Here is a 22,701-nt window from a genome sequence, read left to right as displayed (position 1 = left end):
GTGTTGAAAAGTCGTGCAGAATAGAAATATGATGGAGCATAACTGTATTTTCTCTATATTGTTTGTAATACTTTTGTTAGGTGGCAATAATACCATTGTATCCCCTTCAGTAAGTACAGTGAATAGTTCTCCATATTCTGCAGGTTTGTGGCAAAGATGGTATTTATGCTTCAACTTGATTAATGCATCCAGACAACCATCAGCAGAGTCTTGCTGTAAAAAGGCATGTAAGAGTATGCAGAACAAGTACAGAAATAAGTACTTTCTTGATTATATTTGTTGTTTAAAGCATAAATACAAGTTCTGACATTTGTTTGGAATACATATTATGCCTGGAAGGTAAGTTTCAGTATAACAATAGACACATGATCTTTTGTAAAATAAATATGGCATGTAAACTAATTTTGCTGTGTGACAGAGGAAACCATTACTTTGTTAAGCTAGACCTTTTAATACAGTTGACTCTAATCTAAGATGTTTAAACCTGAGGGAAAGCTTTTTATTTGCTGCACTCAGCATGTAGATGGATAGGCTGTGAAGAGGGTCATCATTATGTGATTGTCTCATAGAAATTTTAGTTGTAGACATAGGATTCCGAATAGACTTTAGCAAGTGAACTTTGTGGAATTCTCTGTTGAGTAACTCTATGAGTTACTATTTCAGTTCATAATATGAAAATCTACAATGTTAATTCTGATGCAGAAGCTGTTGAAGAACCTGGTGCTGCCTCTCAGACTGCAATTTTCTCGATTGCAGATTTCTGATCTTTACTATGAAACTGGACTCCATCCTTCATATAGATCTTGGATGATTTATGTAGTCCTGAAGCCCACTGTTCTGCTTTTTTTTTTTTTTTTTTTTTTTTCTGATAGTATTAGAATTTTAAAATCAGTGTTCTATTATAGTCCAAATTATTTGCCATTTTGGCCTTACTATTTGTAATGCTTCCCTTAGTTCTTAGATTACAAACTAGGTTTTAGGTGTTAAAAAGTGAAAAGCCAAGAAAAAGGTCACATCTCTCTTTGAGGATCTGATGGAACTGCATTTCATAGAATGGCCTGTCTTGCAAGGAACCTGAAGATCATCTGGTTTCACTCTCCAGCCCCCCTCCCCCATGGCTATAAGCAGGGACACCTCCCACTAGACCAGGTTGCTCAAAGCCCCATCCAACCTGGCCTTGAACACTGACGGGGGTGGAGCATATGCAGCTTCTCTGGGCAACCTCTTCCACTGCCTCACCACCCTCACAGTAAGGAATTCCATCATAATATCTGATTCAAATCTCCCCTCTTTCAGTTTGAAGTCATTGTCCCTCATCCTGTCACTACATGCCCTTGTAAAAATGCTGTTCTTTTTTCATGTTTTCATCTTTGAACTCTGGTTTGTTCATAGAGTCATGTTTTATGCAGAGGAAATTTATTGTTTGTACCAAATCTTTTCACTAAATAATTTGGGCTTAATAATATTTTTTGCTCTTAACCAGACATATTTGGAGCTCAGAGTCTGGAAGTATAAAATTAAATTGACATGTATCTGAAACAAAAGACCAGAGACATTCTTGATGTTTGAAGAAACAAAGTCTTTTGTCTAGGTAAAATTAAAATAATATTTCTCAATTATTCAAGGATATGTTAAATTTAACAGAAAATGGTACCAAACTCCTTTTGAACTGGAGTCCATTGATAAGCAAAACCTTTGTTTTTAAATTGATCTCATCAATTACATCTGGGTTTTTAGAATTTCTGAAACTGAAAAAGTTTCACTCGTATACTTAAAAAATTGAGCAGGTTTCAGGCTATTGTAGACCCAAATTTGGTAGGTAAATATGTTTTGGTAAAAGCGATCTACTGAGTATTTTGAGGAAAAAACATAGGCAACATTTTGGAGATGTAAGTTAAGATCTAAGACTTGATTTGTTTGATTTAATTTTCCATGAAATATGTCTATATAGCCATGTGGACGGAGACTGTAAGGGTTTTGTTAGAAGCTTTTAGTGCCTTTACGGTACTGTTTGAAATAAGTATCGCACATGGCAGTTTCTAGGGATCTCTTGGAAGAAAAAAGAGTAGGAAAATAACCTCAAAGCAAATGAAGAATAATACTATTCATATATTGGTCCTATTGAAGTCAACAGCAGAATCTACAAGACCTAGAGGAACAGGCTTTGATGTGTCTGCAACTCTTCAAATGGAGTTATATTTTAAAGCACTCAGTATTTCATTTTTTAAACAAGAAAAAAATAGTGATACAATAGGAAGTTAATCATTAGTGAAATTTCTGTATTTTTCTTATGGCTTAAAAGTCAGCAGCAGGGATTGGACTCGAGGATATTAAAGGTCCTTTTAAACTTACATACTTCTATGAGGTCTTAACAGGTGTAGAGGTTTTAAAGTAACAGTAATCTGAATTTAAATTGTTGTAACAGGTTGAAGTTATTGTCTCTTTTTTGAGTTATTAATATAGTTCCAAAGCTTGTGTTCCACATGGAGCCCTTTTTTCACATGCAGCTGACAAGTTGGTAGGTGTATTTCTGTTTTGCAAAAAGAAAGAATAAAGTTCAAGTACAAAATCCATTCCAGAAACTGAGTGTAATTACATTTTTCTTATCTATTGACAGTGTTTCCAGCTTCTAGGTTTTATTGGATTTTTTTTCTTTTTATATAGTGCTCAGGTTTTGTTGAAACGAACATGGAATCCAGTTTTCTTTAAAGCATTCTTTTGATTGTATGGCTTGTCTACTCCTCATTGTCCTGTTTTCCTTTTTTTCCCCCCCCCCCGTGTGTTAATAAGCTAATAGTTCTAAACAGGCCTTTTACTGATCATAGGTGGTAATGACATCTGTTTGCAACTACATATGGCCTAAACCATGCAAAATGCGAAACAGAATGTATTATAGGAACAGTCAGCAAAAGCATGGGCAAATTTTACTCTGACAAATTTCTTATACTTCCTGTATGAAGAGTTGGTTTTTTTTCTAAAACAAGTGCTCAGTATCTTTAATTTGTAATTTATTTGTTGAAATTGTGAGTTTATCTTAGGTTTTATGAAAAGTATATTCTACATAAATAAAATGGCTATGCCAATTTGTCTGTTTCTGACAAATGCTAAGCTTACTAATGTGTTTACTTGATTGATTTTAATCAACTCTGGACCATTTCATTTCTTTATTGGCATGAATTTGGAGATTTATTTACTCAACCTTTTTTTACACTGCTTTTTCTAATTTTTGTCAGTATATCTGACTTGTTTTGTGTGCAGAATGCCAGTTTGAGATGGCCAAGTGATAATTGTACCGAATTTTTTATTCTGTATTGAAATGAGTATTTGTCTTAATAATATGCTTGAACAGTTGCAAGCAGGTGATCTTGTTGGGACCTTGTTAATAAGGTATAAAATAAAACTTCTAGTTAGTCTAATGTGTCTTCTGGATGTAGTTGCTGATTGAAGACTTTACTGCTTGCCAGCTGCTCGTCATTGCTGTCATAACACCACTGGCGATGGAGTTTCATGAGTTTCTCCTCACCAATGGAGTACAAGGTCAGCTCAAGCCTCTTCCATTGACTTTTTAAATTAACCAGCCCTTTTAATTATGGAATTACTTAGGGAGGTGATTTACATCATTCCCTCTCTAGCAATGGCCTTGTGCTGCTAACCTCCAGCTACCTGGATGCATTGATCATGTGGGAATTATATCATCTTTGCCTGGCACAGGGATTTGAAGATGCCTTATGGCACTGAGGAGTTGGTTTACGCTAAAGCATTGCACTTTGTGATTGCCATAAGGTGACTCAACAGGCATATGGCTGCTGCTTACACTAAGCAAAAAAAGTTTTGGCCAGGGGTTGTTACAAAGTGGAGTATGATCACAGCCAGGTAATGAAAACTCAATTGACAAAGAGTCAGTCGTCTTGATCTTGACCACTCTTGGCCATGCATACATGAGGCTGCTGCTGCATATCAGGGATAGAACTTACAGTAGCTGCTACCAATGAAATGTGTTCTCTCTGGACAAGTTTGGTAACTAGGCCAAGTTGGTTGGTGTGTGGCATCCTTGTACTGTGCCAAGGAATTACTGCACATGGAACAATAGCTAGGAAAGTCCTGGAATTCAAGAGTTTAACAAAATAAGGTACCAACCTTGAGTAACACTGTGAGCTAGAATCTATTTTTTTCCGTAAGTCTTCAGTTTGATCACAACACTTGTGCTGTCTGAGTTGAAGGATGTAATGGCTACATATTGTAGATTAACAGTAAAAAAGTGCTATTCTGAGGCTATTTTTTGACTAAAAATATGTCTAGTTACAGAATATGCAGTTAATTTTTTTTTGTTTGTTTTTGTTAGGACAGTGATACTTAAAACTTGAAGTTTCACCAGAAATAAGTCCAGAAGGTGCAATATTTTTTCAAGAAATGCAATAGCTTGTGACCTACAAAATGCCATCTAATAAGTAGAATAAGTTACTGCAGAAGAAATGTCTGTATAAAACAACCATTGTTAAGAACATAAATTTGGATTTAGAAAATATGGTGGTGGTCTGAAAATATTTCCTTAATATTTTGAGACCTGGTTTTTATTATGGATTCATAAGCCATTTTTGAAAGCAGAACTCTGCAGCTTTTACATGAGGTTTTACATGTTTCCCTAATGTTTTTAATATTTTTCTCTAGGCAGTTTTATGTAAGTAGTGTGTTATGCTTCTGATTTTTTGTTACAAATGTAATATACCTGTACTGCTATTTTCTAGGTATTTCAACAGGCCTTCTTTAAGTGAGCTAGAGTGCTATGTTACAGTGCAAGAATCAGAAAAGAAGCTTTTACAGAAAAAATGAAAAAGCGGATCTTAACCTAGCTGAGCATAATTTGTACACTACAGATACTCTGGAAAGCTACAATATAAGAACTGGAAAAAAGCATGAGGTAGGGTAGTTTTATTGTCTGGTGTATTTGTGTGTAAGTCAGGCGGGTGAAGCCAAACGTTTTTGCTCAAGGGTCCAGATAATAATTTTAATATCTGTTGACGCTGCTTATAATTCTGGAAGCTTGTTTGAATAGTTCCTGTGTTATCTGCCAAAGACTTGTTAAAATAGCTGTTGGGAGTAGAAGGTTTTACCTTATTAAATACTGAATAAGGGATTCTTAATTAAATGAACTATTTGAAGGATAAATTCTTTGTAGGTTTGCTAAAATGAATATTTATCAGATTTTTGTGGTGTGTATCAGAATGATCATCTTTCACTGTAAGGGAAGTGAGACAAATATAAATGGTTATTATTTGAACTTTTAAATGAAAAGGATTTTTTTCTAAATTCTTGACTTTTAGAGTGAGATATCGTATTTTTTCTAGGAAGAATGACAATATTGTATGAAGTTTATACTCTCAACTTTGTATAGTGTTGGATTGCCTCTTTCATGGAGTCTTGCTGTTTGATTTAGGCATTAAATAATAATAACTATAAGCTACATTAAATTAATGACATCTGTAAATAATTCTATGATTTAAATGGGCATATTCAATTAGCTGAAATCATAATGCTTTTCAGTGTGTTTAGACTCTTCCTCATCTATTTTTATTGTGATTGTATAAAGTATGGGATACTTGCAAGAGGTTTTGTTGATAAGATTGCAAGGGTGAACATGATTCTGAATGGTATAAATAATGTACAAAGGTGGACTATCATGCCCACTTCCTGAGATATCTTTTAGTTAATCTAAATATGGTATCTCATAACATTTTCTTTGAAAAATGTTATGGCTTGTTCTTTTTTAATGACCTGTCCTGTATGTTAGTTTTGGGCTTTAGAACATTTCTTCAGGAGCACGTGGTGGGCATTTCTGTGGAAAATGTGCTTAAGAAAAAACAAAAAGCTACATAGGCGGTGCAGAGTGAAGAATAGAAGGTGAGAAACAGCTGGCAAACATGAAGGTCAGGAAGGAGAGGAAGGAGTTGCTTCACGTGCTGGAAACAGGTTATTTCTCTGCAGCCCATGGAGAGGATCGGTGTGGGGCAGATGTCAATAATACAGCTTGTGGAGGAGCCCAGAGCAAGTATTTGGGTATTTGCTCATGGAGCCACAGCTTATGGAGGGGAGTTGGTGCTGGAGCAAGTTCCTCTCTTGCAAGAGCTGTGGTCCATGGATGACCCGCTCTGAAATAGGTTTATCCTGAAGGGCTCCAGCCGGTGGAGAGTCCCTGTGCTGGAGTAGGAGAAAAGCATAAGGAGGAAAGAATGGCCCAATAGCAACTGTTATGCATTAATTGTAAACCTTTTGCCTGCATGGCTCAGCAGGTGGTAAAAAAGTCAGGAGTGATGGAATAAAGTTGTGCCTGGGAAGCTGGAAGCTCCTTCTGGGTAGGGAAGAGGATGTTAATCAATTTTTTCCCTTTATTTCTTACAACCTCAACATATTTTAAGTGACAATAACTTAAATTGATTTTCTTCAAGTCAAGTCAGCCCGTGATGCTGAGTGGTAAACCGACAAGCTTTATCATCCTGTTTCCCCCTTCTATTCTAGTGAGGAAGAAAAGTGGGAGAGCAGTTGAGTGGGTATTTGACCCTTTGCCTAGGTTGGGCCCTCACAATGTCTTTTTCTGTTTCCTCAGGGGAAAGTAAATGAGACTGCTGTGTTTGTCATGAACTGTGTCAAAGTAAAGCAATTCACTGCCTGGAGTACAACTAAATACAAATTTTAAATCCGATTGTAGAAAATCTCTTTCTGTTTTGATAGATAGATCTGAGTCATGCTTTTTCAATAGTCAAGGCTGTTTGATATGTCCACTTTTTCACAAGTGCACACAAGCCTCTATTAAATCTTTTGGGAACTCAATTGACAAACCACAAATCCTTACTATTTAGGAAACACAGTAAATGAAATTGTGGAAATACTCTGTGTTTTCCAAAATAGAGGAGATAATATTGCTGTGATAATACTTTACCCTTTTTGCCTTGCAGTGAAATATCTTCTCATTCCCTTGTTTTTCAGCCTTTTATGACAAAATTATTATGGTTAGAAAGTTATTAGCACGATTTGTCAGGAAAAGTATGTTGGATATTCAGTGTTTTTTTTAAAAAAATGATCCTTTTGACTTAACAAAGACTGTTGCGCTGCCCTTCATTCCCCCTTATATACACTCCCAGGATACAAAGAACAAATAAGCATGGAATCACTTGTGATAAGATTAACACATTGATTGTTTACTGCTGTAAAAAGGTTTCGAAGGCTTTGAAAGAAAGAATAGTTGGTAAGGTGCTAAAAAGGAGAGCCTGGTACAAACAGAAACTTGGCATACTGTGGTAAATTGGGATATATTGCCCCATTTTTCTGCATGCTATATGTTTGTATATATGCAACAGCATATAGTTTCTTGTTGGTTTCTTTGTGACATGCAGAAATCCACACCCCTTGCCAACAGTTGTACAGAGTAATAAACAACTTCTTCTTCAAGAGGTGGTTAAAAGCTTTGTTAAATGTGGCTGTGATGTTCTGTTTCATCATACTCTTAAGTGTGTATTTAGAGGCAATTGCAACCATCATAGTCCAGTCTATGTGAAAAGTGGTGTAGTTGAGTGCTATTGTGTATGAAAACTTAGGAGTCAGTGGCTTGACCTTTCTAGAACTCTTTTTGGAGCTTAAACTTTGTAACTTTGGGAGCAATATATGATTTCTGTTAGCTGATTAAACTGATGCTCATATGTCTGCTAGTAGGGTTTTATGGTTTTCTTGTAGCTAAGCTTTCCCATGGTATAGTGCATGGGAGTTAGAATTGCCTTTTATTCATTCACATTCTATATCATTCTTCTAAGTCTGTGGTGTCGAGATACTGAAAAACGTGTTAACTCGCAGTACTGGTAAAGTTCCTGTTGAAACATAGTGAATCGAGAATTTTTCTTCCCTAAAAACCCCACCTGTATCTGGTTAGTCTTGGGCTCAGCCTCAACAATGTTTTTGTTTCCTCAACTGATAAAAGCATTAAGGTTTCCTCCCACTGTCCTCAGAGCTGTATTCTGGTAGTCATTGATATCATTCCTGTGCAGAAAATGGACTCTTAAAATATTTCAGGAGGAGTTCTGACTTCCCTACTTTGGTTTAGCTTTTTGAAATTTTTTTGTTGGTGATGTTTTTTGGGGTTTTTTTGTTTGGGGTTTTTTTGTTTTTTGGTTTTGGTTGGTTGTTTGTTCTGGGGTTTTGATGTTTGTTTTATTTGGCTTGTTTTGGCACTTTATTCAACATAACTGTTGAGTTCAAGAATACAGGTATTTGCAGTTTCATCCCATGGTTTCTTTCATGGTGCAGAGTGTTGTTTACAGGTAACAAAAGGTTGTTTAGAAATAGGCATATTTCCTTTTTCTGCTTGTGTGCCTCCATTATCAGTTAACGTGTGTCACATCCACTTACTTGCTGTTTCGTTATGCTAAATCTTCTGTCACAAAGTTTATATTTAGTATGTATTAGAAACTCTATTTCTGGTTTTCTGCTATTTGCTTTAGTCTTCGGTAAAAATGTTTTAGGATCATTCAACGAAAAATCTTCTAGCCTGGATTCCTTTACTGACTTAGATTAACATTTTTCACTGATGAAATTGGAGAGGTTTTTACTCCTAGAAATGTAGAAAATATTTGAAATATTACATTTTGAAACATTTTATACATTTCTGTGTATGTTTGATATAGGTATGTCAAAATTTTTCTGTAGAATTTGAAGACTAAATTAAAAATTATGTGTTTATATTTGGTGGGAGCGGAAACAGTGAAGTTTGGATTTTTGAGAAGAGTATTACAGAGTATTATCTTTCAAACTGAGTTTTGCAGCAGCTCCCGTCAGTCCAATTACAATGTATTTTACTACACAGTTTCTTTTGCCTTCATAGAATTGTTTACCTCCTTTGCAAAGATTATGTTCAAAGAACCTCCATGCAACTTAAAAGCCCAAATCCAGTGCCCTTTCTCCACAGACCTTTAGTCTGATCACTAAATGTTCTAAATGCGTATCACCAAGCCCATCCATTGTCACAGGGAATCATTTCCATATCCATAAATGGTTAAAAGTTTTCTCTGTTTTTTTGACATACCTTGGCTCTAGCATAATCCCAGGTAGCTATATATAAACTCTGTATGTATGTATAATATATATATATATCTCTGTCTGTGCCTACATATATAAAAAATTTCTTATGTACGCCTTGTATCTGATCCCCTTATATTTTTCAGTATTTTTTCTCTTTTGTCTGTTCCTTCTCGGCTCTTCTCTGCCTATTTATTCTCAACAGTCTGGTTCTGGTTGAGCCACTCCTTTTCCTTTGTTGTCCTTCACTTGGCAGCAAGCAGAGTGCTTTGACCTTCTATTTCAAAGAAACTGTGTATATTCTAGATTTTCTCTAGACAGACATAAACTTTACCTAGAAAACAATTCTTGAAAAATAATTCATAGTGCAGTCATATCCTGATTAAGGAATGTAGAAGATAGGAGGGTTGGGTTTGTTTGGTGTTTTTTAAAAGCCCTTTGTTTTATTCACAAAATCTGGGACTTTGAAGATGATTACATTTTTTGGTATTCAGATTTTTCAGATTTTAAATGTACTGAAAATCTTTCCAAATATTAGTTCTGGGTTTGTACTGGTTTGGTTTGATTTAGGGTGAGGATTTGGTTTTTGTTTTGTTTTGTTTTACTTTTTTACTTTTTTTCTTTTTTTTCTTTTTTTTTTTTCTTTTTTGCTTGTTTGTTTTTATTTGGTTTGGTTTTAGGTTTTTTGGGGGGGAGGTATGTGACTGTTCTGGTTTGGTTTTTAGTTGGTTTTGGGGTATTTTTTGTTTTGGGTTGTTTTTTGTTTTTTGGGTTTTTTTGTTTTGTTTGGATTGGTTTTGGTTTTGGTTGGAGTTTTTTTTGTGAGGATGTAACAATGTTTTCAAAAAATAATTTTGCTTGGTTGTTTGTTGGGCTTTCTTATGTCTCTTTCAGGTATGTGTTGTAAGCAAAAGAATCCTGAAATCAAATGAAATATATAAATATATTTTATAAATATGACAAACTGTTGTTCTCTGATATTTTGTGATAATTTTTTTACTCCTTTTTGGAAACTTGTGCTATTTAAAATGAAATTGTGGTATATGATTTCTTGTAAATGTTTTGTGCTGGAAGATAGTGGTCAAAGGAAAAAATGTCAGTTGCTAATTAAGATACTCTTCAAGATTAAATTAATTTAATGGACTAGTGAAGATATTGACATTTACAGTATTGAAGAAGAATTTATCCTTAATTCCTTTTATTTACATCAGTTATTTCCCAGAAAAAGTGGCTTAATGCAACAAGAATAATTTACCTTAAATTTCTTTTTGACTTTATATTTTGGTGCAACATTATTTTATCTTACTGGCATTAAGTGTGCGGTAGTATTTCACTATTCTTAACCAAAGTTATTCCAAAAATCTGAAAGTCTAATTTTATGAGGCCTTTCTTTCTCTGCCATAAGGACATATGACATAGAATGAACAAGAAAGCTGCCCAGTTTAAGTGTTACTTTCACATACTCTTTCTCCAGATTGCTATATGAAGCTGTACATAATATAAACACATATTCTTGTCTCTAGTTAGTCACATTATAGTTAATGACCATATGGTCATTATGGTATAAGATCTACTGTCTGTTGTATTTATATTCCACAAGCATATTGTTCCTTCAACTTCACAGTGTGTTAAACTATTTCAAAGGGAAAAAAAATCCTTTCCCTCTTGCTTCTGGTTGTCCTATCAAGTGTAACCTTGGACCCTTATAGAGCAATTAGACCAGCCTCTATCCCCTCCTTTGTAATGAGGTTTCTTGCATTTCTGAGTCTATAACCCTTTAGTCTTCCCTAATGGGACATCATTATTCTGAAAGAAACAATGTAAATGTAAATGAATATTCTCATTAACGAGTCACAGAGAAACCTTTAGTGGTAGCGCTGTGGTAATTCTGCTTGTTATTTCTCTGGTATTCCATGCAGATTTTTTTTTTTTTTTGTAATTCATTATTAGTATTCAAAATTACTTCTTCTTTAATTCTGCATGTCTTTCATAATCCGGTGTTCCAACTAGTTCAACCATGTCCTTGTTTTATTCTCCAGGAACCACCTGTGAAATGTTCAAGGTCTCTGTCCCCAAAGAGCTCTTTCAGAGAGTCAGAGGAACTAAAGAAGCTTAAAATAGCTGAAAGGAAGATTGAAAGCTTAGAGAAGATACTACAGCTAAAGGTGAACATTAAATAAAAGTAAATCTAAAGCCTGCTAGCTATAAGCTTGCATAGATAAAGATGTAGAAAAACAAATAGACATTTTAAAAATTAAAATGCACTTATTTTTATGGACTGTAAGTCTCTTTGGATCAGAGAGCACTCTCCAGTAGTTTACCTTTTTGCTTTACTGTGTGAGTAATCCTCTAGTCCTGTGGAAGCTTAATTGAGCTGTCATCAATAATCCATACTTGTTAAATATCTTTTCAAAGTTTGTGTTTGAGAATATATATTCTGAGAAACTGATATGTTCATTTGAAGTAAATCAGAAAGTAGAAGCACTGAAAGTACAAAAATTTTTTTTTCGTACAATAAAGCCATATTTTCAAATGCTGAAGTCAGTCACTTCAAAATGATTGACCCCTGGAAATTATCTATGTTATGACTCAATTAGTTAGCTGGTCTAATAAATGCTGTTTTAAAAAAATAACAATCCTGCTCGCTACACCCCATCATAGAAAATCTTAATTGAGCTTGTTTTACAATTTCTCATTTTGTCCCTGTTTCACAGATTTTTGTAGCTGTGTTTTGTTGGTTTAGTATTTTTCTACAGAAGTACACGCCTTTTGAACAAATTATTGGCTTAAAATCGCACCTCCGGATGGAAAATGCAAACCCGGAGTCATATTTTCTTAAACAAAATTAACATATTTTCTAAAATTCAACCTCTTCTTCCCTGTCCTCCCTCTCTTCTCTCTCCTTCTTCTCTTTTTTTGTTGCTTATCCTTGTTCCGGGATTTGAAAGATTTTTCAAGTTTGTGTAGCCTAAAGAAGAACTGGTTATATTGAACATCCTGTGATAAAATTAAGGTAAATGAAAAAATTTGGAAGCTCTGCCAACCACAGTGATAAGTCAATTTTAGAAAAACTAATTGGGAAATATATTTCAGTATGAATACCACAGTTCATCCATCTGTATACTTGGGAGAGTTTAATGCATCAGCTTAAGACATGTAGAGTATATGAGCAGGAGAGGTTATTTAGACTTCGAATTCAGTCTTCCAGGTTGTTTTGTTCCTGGGAGACAGAAAATTAATTTTGTTTTGTTTGTTCTCCCTGTTGAGAAATCTAAGGCATGTCCCACCAGCTAAACCTGAGAACTGGCCTTTGGAAAGCTTCCTATTCATTACTCTTACTTGGCCTGCCTTGCACTGATGTTACAGATTATTCTGGAACTGTAGGCTGCAGCTGTTCTGCTCTTGGAAGCAAAACACATGTCAGTGTGTGTGGCTGTTGCCTTAAGTGATAGAGAGTTCCACATTTCTTCAGGAAAGAGGAGTGAAGAAAAGCAGATGCAGAAGAGAAACAGAGCTCTGTCTGCATAATCTCATATAATATTTTTTACCATTCACTGTACTGTCTTTACTTTTCTTCTATTTAATCTGAAAATATAATTTTAAAATCTGTGCAGCTTTATGATGTTACAGGTGTGGGATCTCTATCACAGATATCCATGATGTCTTGAAGGGCTAAATTTCCACTTGAAAATGAATGCTTGAATTTCTTGCATTTTCTCTTTAAAATCTACTTGGCTTTTTTGCAGATTGCTTTAATGGATTGAAAAGAAGCTATAGAGGCCCAGGTCATCATAATAAACACTGTTGTGGCACTACATTCATACTTCAATGAGGCTACTGCCAGCATGACAGTGAGCTAAGCTGTCGTAAAGTTAATGTCAGGACATTTCAATTGCTGTTCTGTGATTTCTTAATGCTAGCCTTCTATCAGGCATAGTTTCCAACAACAAAAAGTAGATTTCATGAACGTTTTCAAAACTGGTCCTTGCATTATTGCATCTTCAAACAAAGTGTTGTCTATATGATTACTTGAAATTTTCTTGGTCAGAGAAATAGTTGCTCTGTCAATGACTACAATGATGATGCATGTCTGGAACGTGAAAGACTGATTTTATACATTAGTCCTCTGAAACAATTGGTAATGACTTAAAAAAACCAAAACAGCTCTGTTTTTGGGGTTTTTAAGAACAGGAATGCCCCAGTCAGTATTGCAAAGGAGCAGAAGAGGTCAAGGTCCCAATCACAGGTTTTTCTAGTTCTCCCAGCTGAGCGTTACTTGTTACTAGTATTGTTACTGAGCGTCTTTGTTACTAGTATAAATGGGATGATTATTTCAATTCGGAGTTTTTATAAAGAATTGGCTTTGTTTCTGAGCATACTAAAAAGTAACAGACCATGTCTGATTTCACCTTTATTTACAGAAGAAAAAGTCAAAATAAATAAGAGTATTTTTTGGGTTTTAAATGACAAAATTTTAAATTATTTTAAATAAATGCTTTTAAATCACTGCTACTTAATTGGTGCAAAGCATAAGGACTTCAGTCTACTGTTGGTCTTCAAGAAGTGAGTAAGAGTTTGGTTGTTGAGAAGTAGGTATTTGATACAAACTAAGTGCATGTTCATCTTCTCCTGTATCAGAGCTACGATCACTGGTGTAGCCTAGAAGATTTATTCCTGACTTTAACTGGAAGGAGCTCAAAACCAAGAGGAGCTCTTCGCTTCGAGTTTTCTCATCCTTTTTAGGTTCTAAAATTTTTTGGAGGTAAATAAAACTAGAATATGTACATCAATCTTTAGGGTCACCGTAATACTTGTTTGTGAGATCAAAACCACACTGACATTTACCTCAGATTTCATATGTAGTCCTGTTCCATATATGCTGTTTGAATCATGAAAATAGATGAATATTGCAGCTTATTCACATAACTGTTTGTGCAAGGAACTATATTTGTAACTATTAGGCGACTGAGTTCTTTTAAGCCCAAGCATAGTCAAATAATTGAATCAGTGTAATTTTTTAAATTTCCTTTTTACTATAACAGAAGGTCAATTTCAGCAAAAATGTGAATTAAAATCTTTTGAGTTGTATGAGCGGTCTGCCAAAAGAAAATAAGAAAAAGAAAAAAAAAAAGTATAAAAGAGGCAGTGGGGTTTTTGCTCCTGCAGATTGAACTTTGTGTTACTGCTTTTCATTATTGCATGGGAAGTACTATGGATGACAGGGGACATCTGGAGAATATTCTGGAGGTACAGCTAGAGAGGGTTGTTCTATCCCATTTCTGCAAATATATACAAAACTATGTACAAGACAGTTCAGTTATTAAATACAACATAATTCAGACAGAGATGAATCTAACAGATTATGGAAATTTCAATGAATATTTTAAGTCCTGCAGAAGTTAATTCCATAGACAGAGTGATTAAGACAGTTAATTGTCTAATTTCTAATTGTTTTTCAAGAGCAAGTAATAAGGGAAGGCAATAACTGTAACAGAATGGATAATGGAACAGGTAAGCAATAATGAAAAATATAGATTCATAAATAGGAAAGGTCAAATCCTACAGCTGGTTGCATCTCTGAAAGGGCATTGACAGTAACGAGGTTCTGAGGATTTATACTAAAGACAGTATTTTCCAGTACCCTGACAGACTTGACCAGCTTTTGCTAGCAATATCAAACAATCTCAGAACAGTTGCTTCATGAACTTCTCTCAAAGTCACAACATCTGTAATTGTATTCTTATGAAAATTTCCTCTTGCAAAGCTTGGTAATGATCTCTGTGTTCTTAGTCTAAAATTTATATTGCTATTTATGTGGTTGTTTTTAATATCATTGTGATATTTACAAGAGTCACTTAAAAGCAATCAGAAGTACTTTTTTAACAATTCAAAATTTATAAAGGTATTTGGTTTAGAGGTTGTTTCAGCAAAAAACCTACTACCACCACTTTTGGAAAGTATTTAATGGCACAGTCGCTTTGGACTTGATTATGTTCGTAAATCTTCTCTTTATATTTCCTGAGTCACTTCCAGAGAACTTCTAGAATTTTATATATAGCATCATATGAAACTTTAGCTGGTATCTTTCAACTGTGTGCATCATGAGAGCTGGGCTACATTTGGTAAGCCAAGCCTGGTATAGGTATTCTGTAGTTAGCAGTACTCTGGAAACCCTCGCAGTGTTTTTATAATGGGATTCAGTTTTTGTTGTTTGAAGCTCAATTTGTCTGTCTCATTTATTAACTAATGCTGAAAAGTCCTCCTTACATATAAGCAGTAAATACTTGCAAATAAAGTATTCTGATTTATTTAGTCCTGTAGTTGTTCTATAAGCAGAGGTCCCATTGAACTGAAAATGAAGCTCTGATTGCAGATTTTGCTACAGCATAATGAATTCTTTCCTGGTGAATTCTTTACTATTGTATGCCAGAGTTTGACTTGCTTTATACTCAGAAATGCTTCTTCTTAGTGTTAATTTTTTTCCCAGAGCATTGTATTGTCATTTAGGAAATTTTTTTAAGCTTACATGATGCTATCCTATAATATAAATCAAGATGTATTTTACTTTTTGTTCTGTACATTATTTTGTATGGTTTTGATTATACAAAAGCTATTGTAAAAATTATTTTTATTTCTTGTTTGCTGCCTTAATAGAGGACAAAGTCTGGGTGTTGCAGGTTTATATATATTTACAGAAATAACTTAATAGGTGAGAAAATCCTGGAGCCATTTAAATGTAGGTTTTTGTCATGTGGCCAGTATTTCTCTTGAAAATACAGAGATCAGTTTTCAATCGGGGAAAAAAGTAGTTAAAATGAAAAAACAGTGCCAACAATCCTTTTTCAGTCTACGTGTTTTAAAATGTATTAGGCCTATGCATTCACCAGATAAAAGCTGACATTTTGCTGGTAAACTTTTAAAAATTTCAGCAGCATGAAAATAATATTTATGTGAATTGTCAAATCAGCAGAATTTTCCAAAGTAGTAATAAGGAAACTTTGAGCTCAAGAACTGTGAGTCTTGATGATTCTATTTAGATTTCTGAGTCTCATAGTAGTTGCTAGAAGAGAACTTTTGTTTCATATGATCTGTGTAACAGTCTCTTACATTTGGTCCAACTCTGATTTGGTTTCTCCGGTTTCATACAGTCTCAAAAATCTTATGAGCTAAGAGCAGCCTGTGGAAAACATGAAGAGAGGCTGCAGATGTTACAGACCAACTACAGAGCACTAAAAGAGCAGTTAAAGCAGTGGGAAGAGGGCGATAGCAGGTAAGTTACATAGCTCATTAAAAACACTTTCCTTACACAAGAATTCTGAATAGAAGTGTTACATAGGTGTTCAAAAGAGAATGTGATTTGAAGGGAGAGGCTACTCTGTGGTGATCAAGACTATTCTTTGTTAAAGCAGAATACATGGCTTACCCCTGTATGAGAAAATTTACAGTTAAAATCGAGAGGAAATATATTGACCTTGACTTATTTTATTTAGGCTCTCATTGAGAGCCTGAGTACTAGACAAAGGTCAGCTAGGATTGCTTACTTACGTTTGTCTAATTCCTCACCCATTTTTTTGTTGTCTGTATGTTTTTAATTTTCTGTAACAAAACAGTTGCTCATTATGTTTCAAATAGTTTTATTCTTTAAAATATAGAAATAATACCTCCTCTAAAATGTAGTGATTCATATATTAATTGAAGCTAAAATCTTCTTCCTTATAGGGGAAAAATAAAATAATATGTGCATGAAAGCAGGGAGTTTTCATCTGTTAAATTATTTAAAAATAAATTATTTCTGATAATTTCACCAAAAAATGCAGTAATATATCTTTATTAATGTAAAGAGGAAAGAATTTGCCACATAAAATTTGCATAATGAACATTCTGTATGTCATTCTCCCTTGGGCTCTATACAGAACAGTGAAAATTTTATGCAAAATTCTTCCTCTTTTAAATCCTTAGCAGACAGGATTTTTGGTAAACAGATGCAATTGGAGGTATGAAAACATTTCTTATCAGTTCAGTTTTCAAGCACTGCTGTTTTTCAGAACCTATTTCTAGAAAATAATTTCATTGTGGCTTTGGCAGGACTTTACCATGCACCTAACAGCTCAGTAAACACTTGTGTGTTTTAGTAAAAATAATTATTTTTGCAGTTAGAACAATACTGACTAATCTTGAAACTAACTTTATAACTCTCTCTGAAGGAAAAGAGAGCCACAGAAAATGCTGCAAAACTGGTAGCTGTTCAGAGTCTGGGGTGACATAAAGCATCCTACTGTGAATGATAAACTGTTTCTCATATATAAGTAATGTTATGGCCTATCTTAGTAAATTTGCATTGCTTTGAAATACTAGCATTTACTTAGGAGCAGTTTGTCTTTAAAAAAGGAAAAAAGGTGTGGATGAAAACAATGGTAAAGTACAAAATTGCTACAGGCATTGGTGGTAGCACTGGAGCATTTTATGAAATACCCAAGCATAATGGAAAATATTTGGCTAAATTATAATGAAAAGGTTTGGGGTTTTTTAGGAAAAATGAACATTTGTTTTTACTTACAGCTCACTGTTTTAAATCTAGTGCAATCTGGATGTGACTTAAGGATGATAGTTACTGAATTCAATGAAATTATTTAATTCTGTGTCTATAACTAGACAGGCTTTCTTATCCACTGACAGGCCAAGGCTAACAAGATAAAAAAAATTGAACTAGATAAAGACGTAGGTATCTTGAACTTGATATACAGTGAAGCACTGGGTGTTCTGGTTCTGACAGTTAAAAAAAAAAGTAAAGAAAAAGAGAGGCAAAGGTGACTTCTGTTTAAAGTAAATTACATGACCTTGTGTTATAACTAATGTATTTGGGAAAAGTAGGTATTGGGGAGAGTATAATGCTCAGTCTTCATTTAGTCATCTAATTTTTTCATCTCTGTTTAAGGTGAGCTGAAAATAACAGGATTTCAGTAATTTTTGTCATCAGATTAGATTTGTATGAAGCCACACTAAAGGAAGTTTGGATTTTATTTTTAATATGCTTAAACCAAGGAAAATAGACAAGACACAAATAAAAGCAGTCTGTAACAATAAGACTGTTATTTTGGTACCTCAAAAAGCTGTATAGTGCTTCTGTAATGTAAATTGTGCATTAAGAACCCAGTATCAGGTGCTTATGTGGCATTTCTGGTCCTTTTTAAGTAATGGAGGATCCCATTCTCCATATTCTTCATAGATTAGTATCCGTTATTGAGATGGCAGCTGATGGAACCTAATCCACCTGTCAGTGTACATACAACTTGCACTGATGTACGTGACTGCAAAGATGATGCGGGTCTTAGGAGGTTACCACATTGTCTAAGAGTTTATTTCTATGCCCAGTAGGAATTTGGATTGCATAGTTTTAAAATTATTTCATAAAGGTTTTTAGTACAATTTTTATCTTTGGCATTATTAAAATACCTAAAAATATTTTAATGACAAAAAAACTGTTAAATTTTATTTTTCTATGCTTCTAAAGTCATTATGGTTTTTCTTAATACATTAGATCATCCACACATAGTTAATTCCTTTATTAAGCTGAAGAGCAACTGTGTGATTTAGAGTGGGCATTAGTTGCAACTTTCAGATAGGCTTGCTGGGGCATCAGGGGGGCTGATAACTTTCCCTTTGTTTCCAAGAGATTATGTGATGATTTTAACTTCTTTCTCATATCAGTATTTAAAGTAATGTTGTCAGAATGTGGGTGACACTATTCTGCCACATGTCACCTGGGAGGCATGGCATCATACTAGCACAATATCTGTCTGAAACTATGTAATTGAACTTCTTTTTATTTCCACATATAAGGTTTTGTGCCTCAGAATGTATAATTCATAAAAAATTCAGATTCACTGGATGCGGTACTTGAAAATTTGTATTTTGTGAAAGTGGGGGTGCTTTTATTCTGGTTCTCCTAAAACATTTCGATATTTGAAAACCAGTAACCTTTTTAAACTCATAAACAAGCTTGAAAATAGTAAATGCAGATACCAGCATAAAGGCTCCTGTCAGCTTTGTCAAGAGGATCCTGATGTGATGTAGAATGAACTGTCTTGTTTCAAAAGGGAGCACAAAAAGCTGTTGATTAAGAAGTGTTTGTTTCTTAAACGGTGTTAAAGTAAAGAAGCATACTTTTTTCTGAAATGCCTAAAAGGCCATACAAGAGGAATTCCTTGAAAAATTCTGTTATAAAAACATCCACCAGAAGCAGGAAAGAAAAACATCAGCTCTTTTTTTTTTTTTCCTTCCTTCTCTCTCCCCCTTAAATCAGTGACAAGTTACAAGTTTGCTAGCACTAACAGAAACTGTATTCCATGATCTAGGGATTGTGTTAATTAATGTGGCTCTCATCTGTTGGAGGTGTCGCTCTTCATTAGCCTGTATTTTACACACTGCCGTGCTTCATTTTTGGAATGAGGTGGTGAGGGGATAACCTAGCCAGCCATCCTTGTTTGATCTCTGTGATACATACGCAATGCAGAATGCCTCAGCTCTCTTGGTTCCCTGCCCTGTCCTGCTAATCCCAGCTGAGCTCATTATGGTGTAGCCTTGCTGCTACTCCTGGAGCCAGAGCTGTCCAAGCTAATTACTGGTAGCAGCAGAGCTGCCTGTTAAGGGTCTGGTGTGGATCTGCTAACATGGTCCTTGGTAGTGACCTGCAAAAAGCACGAGGGAGTTGCTCTCTTTCTTGCTGTGCACAGCCTGTCCTTTGGGTTTAGTACTGATCCCTTCACACAGCTCCTTCAGCTGTAGTAAGTGTAAAACTTCGTGAAGGAAACTCTTACTTTAGAAAACATACAGTTTGCTGCTTTGATCTCATAATTCATAGGCTATTACACTCAGCCAGGCAAAGTAAAAAAATGTCCTTTTATACTAGACAAAAGGAAGTTAGTATGGTATAATTAACTCTTTGCTGTGATTTAACGCGTTCTGTAAGTGACTATGATTTTTTGTTTTAATTTAAGAATCAAGACATCATAAAAAGTTTTATTCAGACTTTGTTTTTGTCAGCATTAAAGAAAATGTGTTTTCCCGATGGATCACATGTAAACCCATTTTGTGGCAATACCATGAAGGCTGCTATCACAGAATTTCAACAGCAGCAAATTGTTTTGTTCTATGTAAGTCCTTGTTTTGACCATAATCTCCCTTGGTGTAGTATAAGCAATGTGGCCAGTAGCTGTGTTACATGGGGTATTCTTATATCTGCCAGTTAAAATTGTGTGCCTGTTCTTGTCACTTCATTGTCATATCTTTTTTGCTGTTGTGAAACTATAACAACAAACTATCACATGCAATTATTTTGTGGGTTTTAATTTTTTATTTTTATGTAGGAAAGAACACTTTCTTGCCATGTGTGTGATTGTGTACGTGTAATTTCCCTTCCATGACTAATGAACACATTCACCACAGGCAATAGTAGCTCAAGAATAATTACATAAGCCTCTTTTTCCACATGCTAGAGAGATTGCTTGTATATTGTGCACACCCTGAAGGTTAGTAGAGTTAGACTGCTTTTCTAGAGTTCCTGTGCAGTCACATTTATGGGAACACCCTTATTTCTGGCATGTTGCAGCTCATTGACCTAGACTAGACTGTGGTGATGTGGCAAGAGCAAACTGTTGAGGTCTTCGAAATGTGGAACTTATAAGACAAAATTGGTTCATCAAAATCCGCATAATAAGGACTTAGTGAGAAGCCAGTGCAGCATTGTGTTCCTTAAGGTGAGCTTCTTGTGTGGATTTAGGTGCTGTTTGCTCCTTATGGGCAATGTCCGTTACTGTTACTTGAAATAAGGAGGAAATGAATGCATAATTGTGGGGTTTATGTCTGTCTCTAATAATGAAGATCTTTAATTTGTCGAGGGATTTCAGGATTGCAGCTCATTTTCTTAAGAACGTCAATGCTAAATTTATTGTACTTTTTAGATATGTGGATAGAACTTCTTTAAATTACATCTATTGTTTTTTAAATTCTGTGGATAAAGGACATGATCTATGGAGTTTAACCAGTTACTTCTATGTGTAATGTTACAAGCAGTAAACCAGGTTAGCCCATAGCTTTTGTGAGTGCACTTAATTTGATAGATCCTACTGATTGTTATCTTAAGTTGATGTAGAACATATATAAACCAAAACCAATGCACCATTGCTTAAAGAATAGTGTCTATGTAGAGATTTTATTTCAGTTTAAGTAGTTTTAACTTTGAATATGTGTAATTTCTCTCTTGGGCTAAACCAAAGAGTGAGTGTTTGGAAAATAGAATTATTTGTTGTTACTTGTTTAGGTATTTAATCTGTAAGAAAGATTTTCTCTTCCATCTTCTGAGGGATAGAGCAATGCTGTGATATGTCTCTAATATGCACATACATTAATCATGGTTTTAGTCCTCCACTGGACCAAATCTAGGGGCTCTCTGACTCCTTCTAGTGAGGAGCCCAGAAATGAACAGTAGTCCAGATGTGCCCTCACCAAGGCTGAACAGAGAGACAAGATCACCTTCTTCAACCTGCTGGCAATGCTCTTCCTAATACACCACCAGGACACACTGCTGCCTCTTGGACAATTTGTTGACCTGAAGGACTCACAGGTCCCACTCAATAGAACTGCTTCACTGCACATCCAATTGGTCTGCTACTTGATTGCAAGCTGGCTAACTTTGTAAACTATTTCCACATCTCCTTATCAAAAGCTAGTTATCTGGAGCATAGGTATACCCTGTTTATGTACAGACTTTGTAAATTTATAGATGACTGGATATAAACTATTGTGGAATTATTACAATTTTGCATCTTTCATTTTGTGTTATTTCTAGACAACCTTGTAATAGTTGCCAGCAACACTGTCATTTGACAAAGGACATTCTTAAACATTAGACGTGGTGATGTAAGTCATAATTTTCACAGTTAGCTGGAAATTTGTTGTCTGTATAAATGCTTAGTTGTGCATGTCATCCTTTATAGGAAGTATGCTCCAAGTCTTTAAAGTATATGGAATCACTACAAGCTCAGTCATAAATTCCTCTGCTGTAGAAGCTATTTAATAAAGGTTTCTGATAAACTTTTCTTTTTTAGGAAAACAAGACCTCATGGTTTCTGCTTTCCTTATTCCTGTGAAATGAAAGCAGCTGTCCTGGTGTAGTGGTATGTGAACAATTAGTTCACAGGAGCCTATCTTAGTACCAGCAACGTTGTGTGATGCCTCTTTGCCTTTTCTAGCTATCAGAATGGACATGGTGGAGAAAAGCTGAATTGAGTATGCTGGAATCCTAGCAGTAAGAAATACAAACACAGGTTCTATTAGTTCCTTTGCTTCTTGAATGTGTGATCTCTTCCTCCTCCTTTAACTACAGAACTTGCTGAAAAAATGCGGTTTTGATAATCTTTACAGTCTCAGGCAATAGGAGATACCTAACCATCAAAGACTTGTATTTTTAAACCTCTATTGTTTTGTGCAGCATCTAAATATCCCAGTAATTTTTTTTTCATTTCACTCAATTGATACAGCATGTACCAGAGTAATTTGAAATGAAGTGCATTCACACTACATCAGTGTAAAAAAGTGTCACCTAGAGCATATAGCCTTTCTGACTTGTGCATTTTCTCTGTA

General features: G+C 34.9%; 1 protein-coding gene across 1 annotated transcript in view; it reads left to right on the top strand.

Moving 5' to 3' along the window:
- Window positions 1–22,701, top strand: part of CNTLN (centlein) — a 186,975-nt gene that overhangs the window by 73,242 nt on the left and 91,032 nt on the right. The window contains 6 exon segments of the mRNA XM_079330391.1: window positions 3,435–3,537; window positions 4,669–4,678; window positions 4,746–4,826; window positions 4,828–4,918; window positions 11,100–11,225; window positions 16,209–16,330. Of these exon segments, the coding sequence (XP_079186517.1) occupies window positions 3,435–3,537; window positions 4,669–4,678; window positions 4,746–4,826; window positions 4,828–4,918; window positions 11,100–11,225; window positions 16,209–16,330 (533 nt within the window).

The sequence above is a fragment of the Erithacus rubecula genome (genome assembly GCF_903797595.1).
Source record: "Erithacus rubecula genome assembly, chromosome: Z".
NCBI classification, from domain to species: Eukaryota; Metazoa; Chordata; class Aves; order Passeriformes; family Muscicapidae; genus Erithacus; species Erithacus rubecula.
The sequence above is the reverse complement of the archived record's forward strand: the minus strand, read 5'-3'. Positions and strand labels throughout refer to the sequence as shown.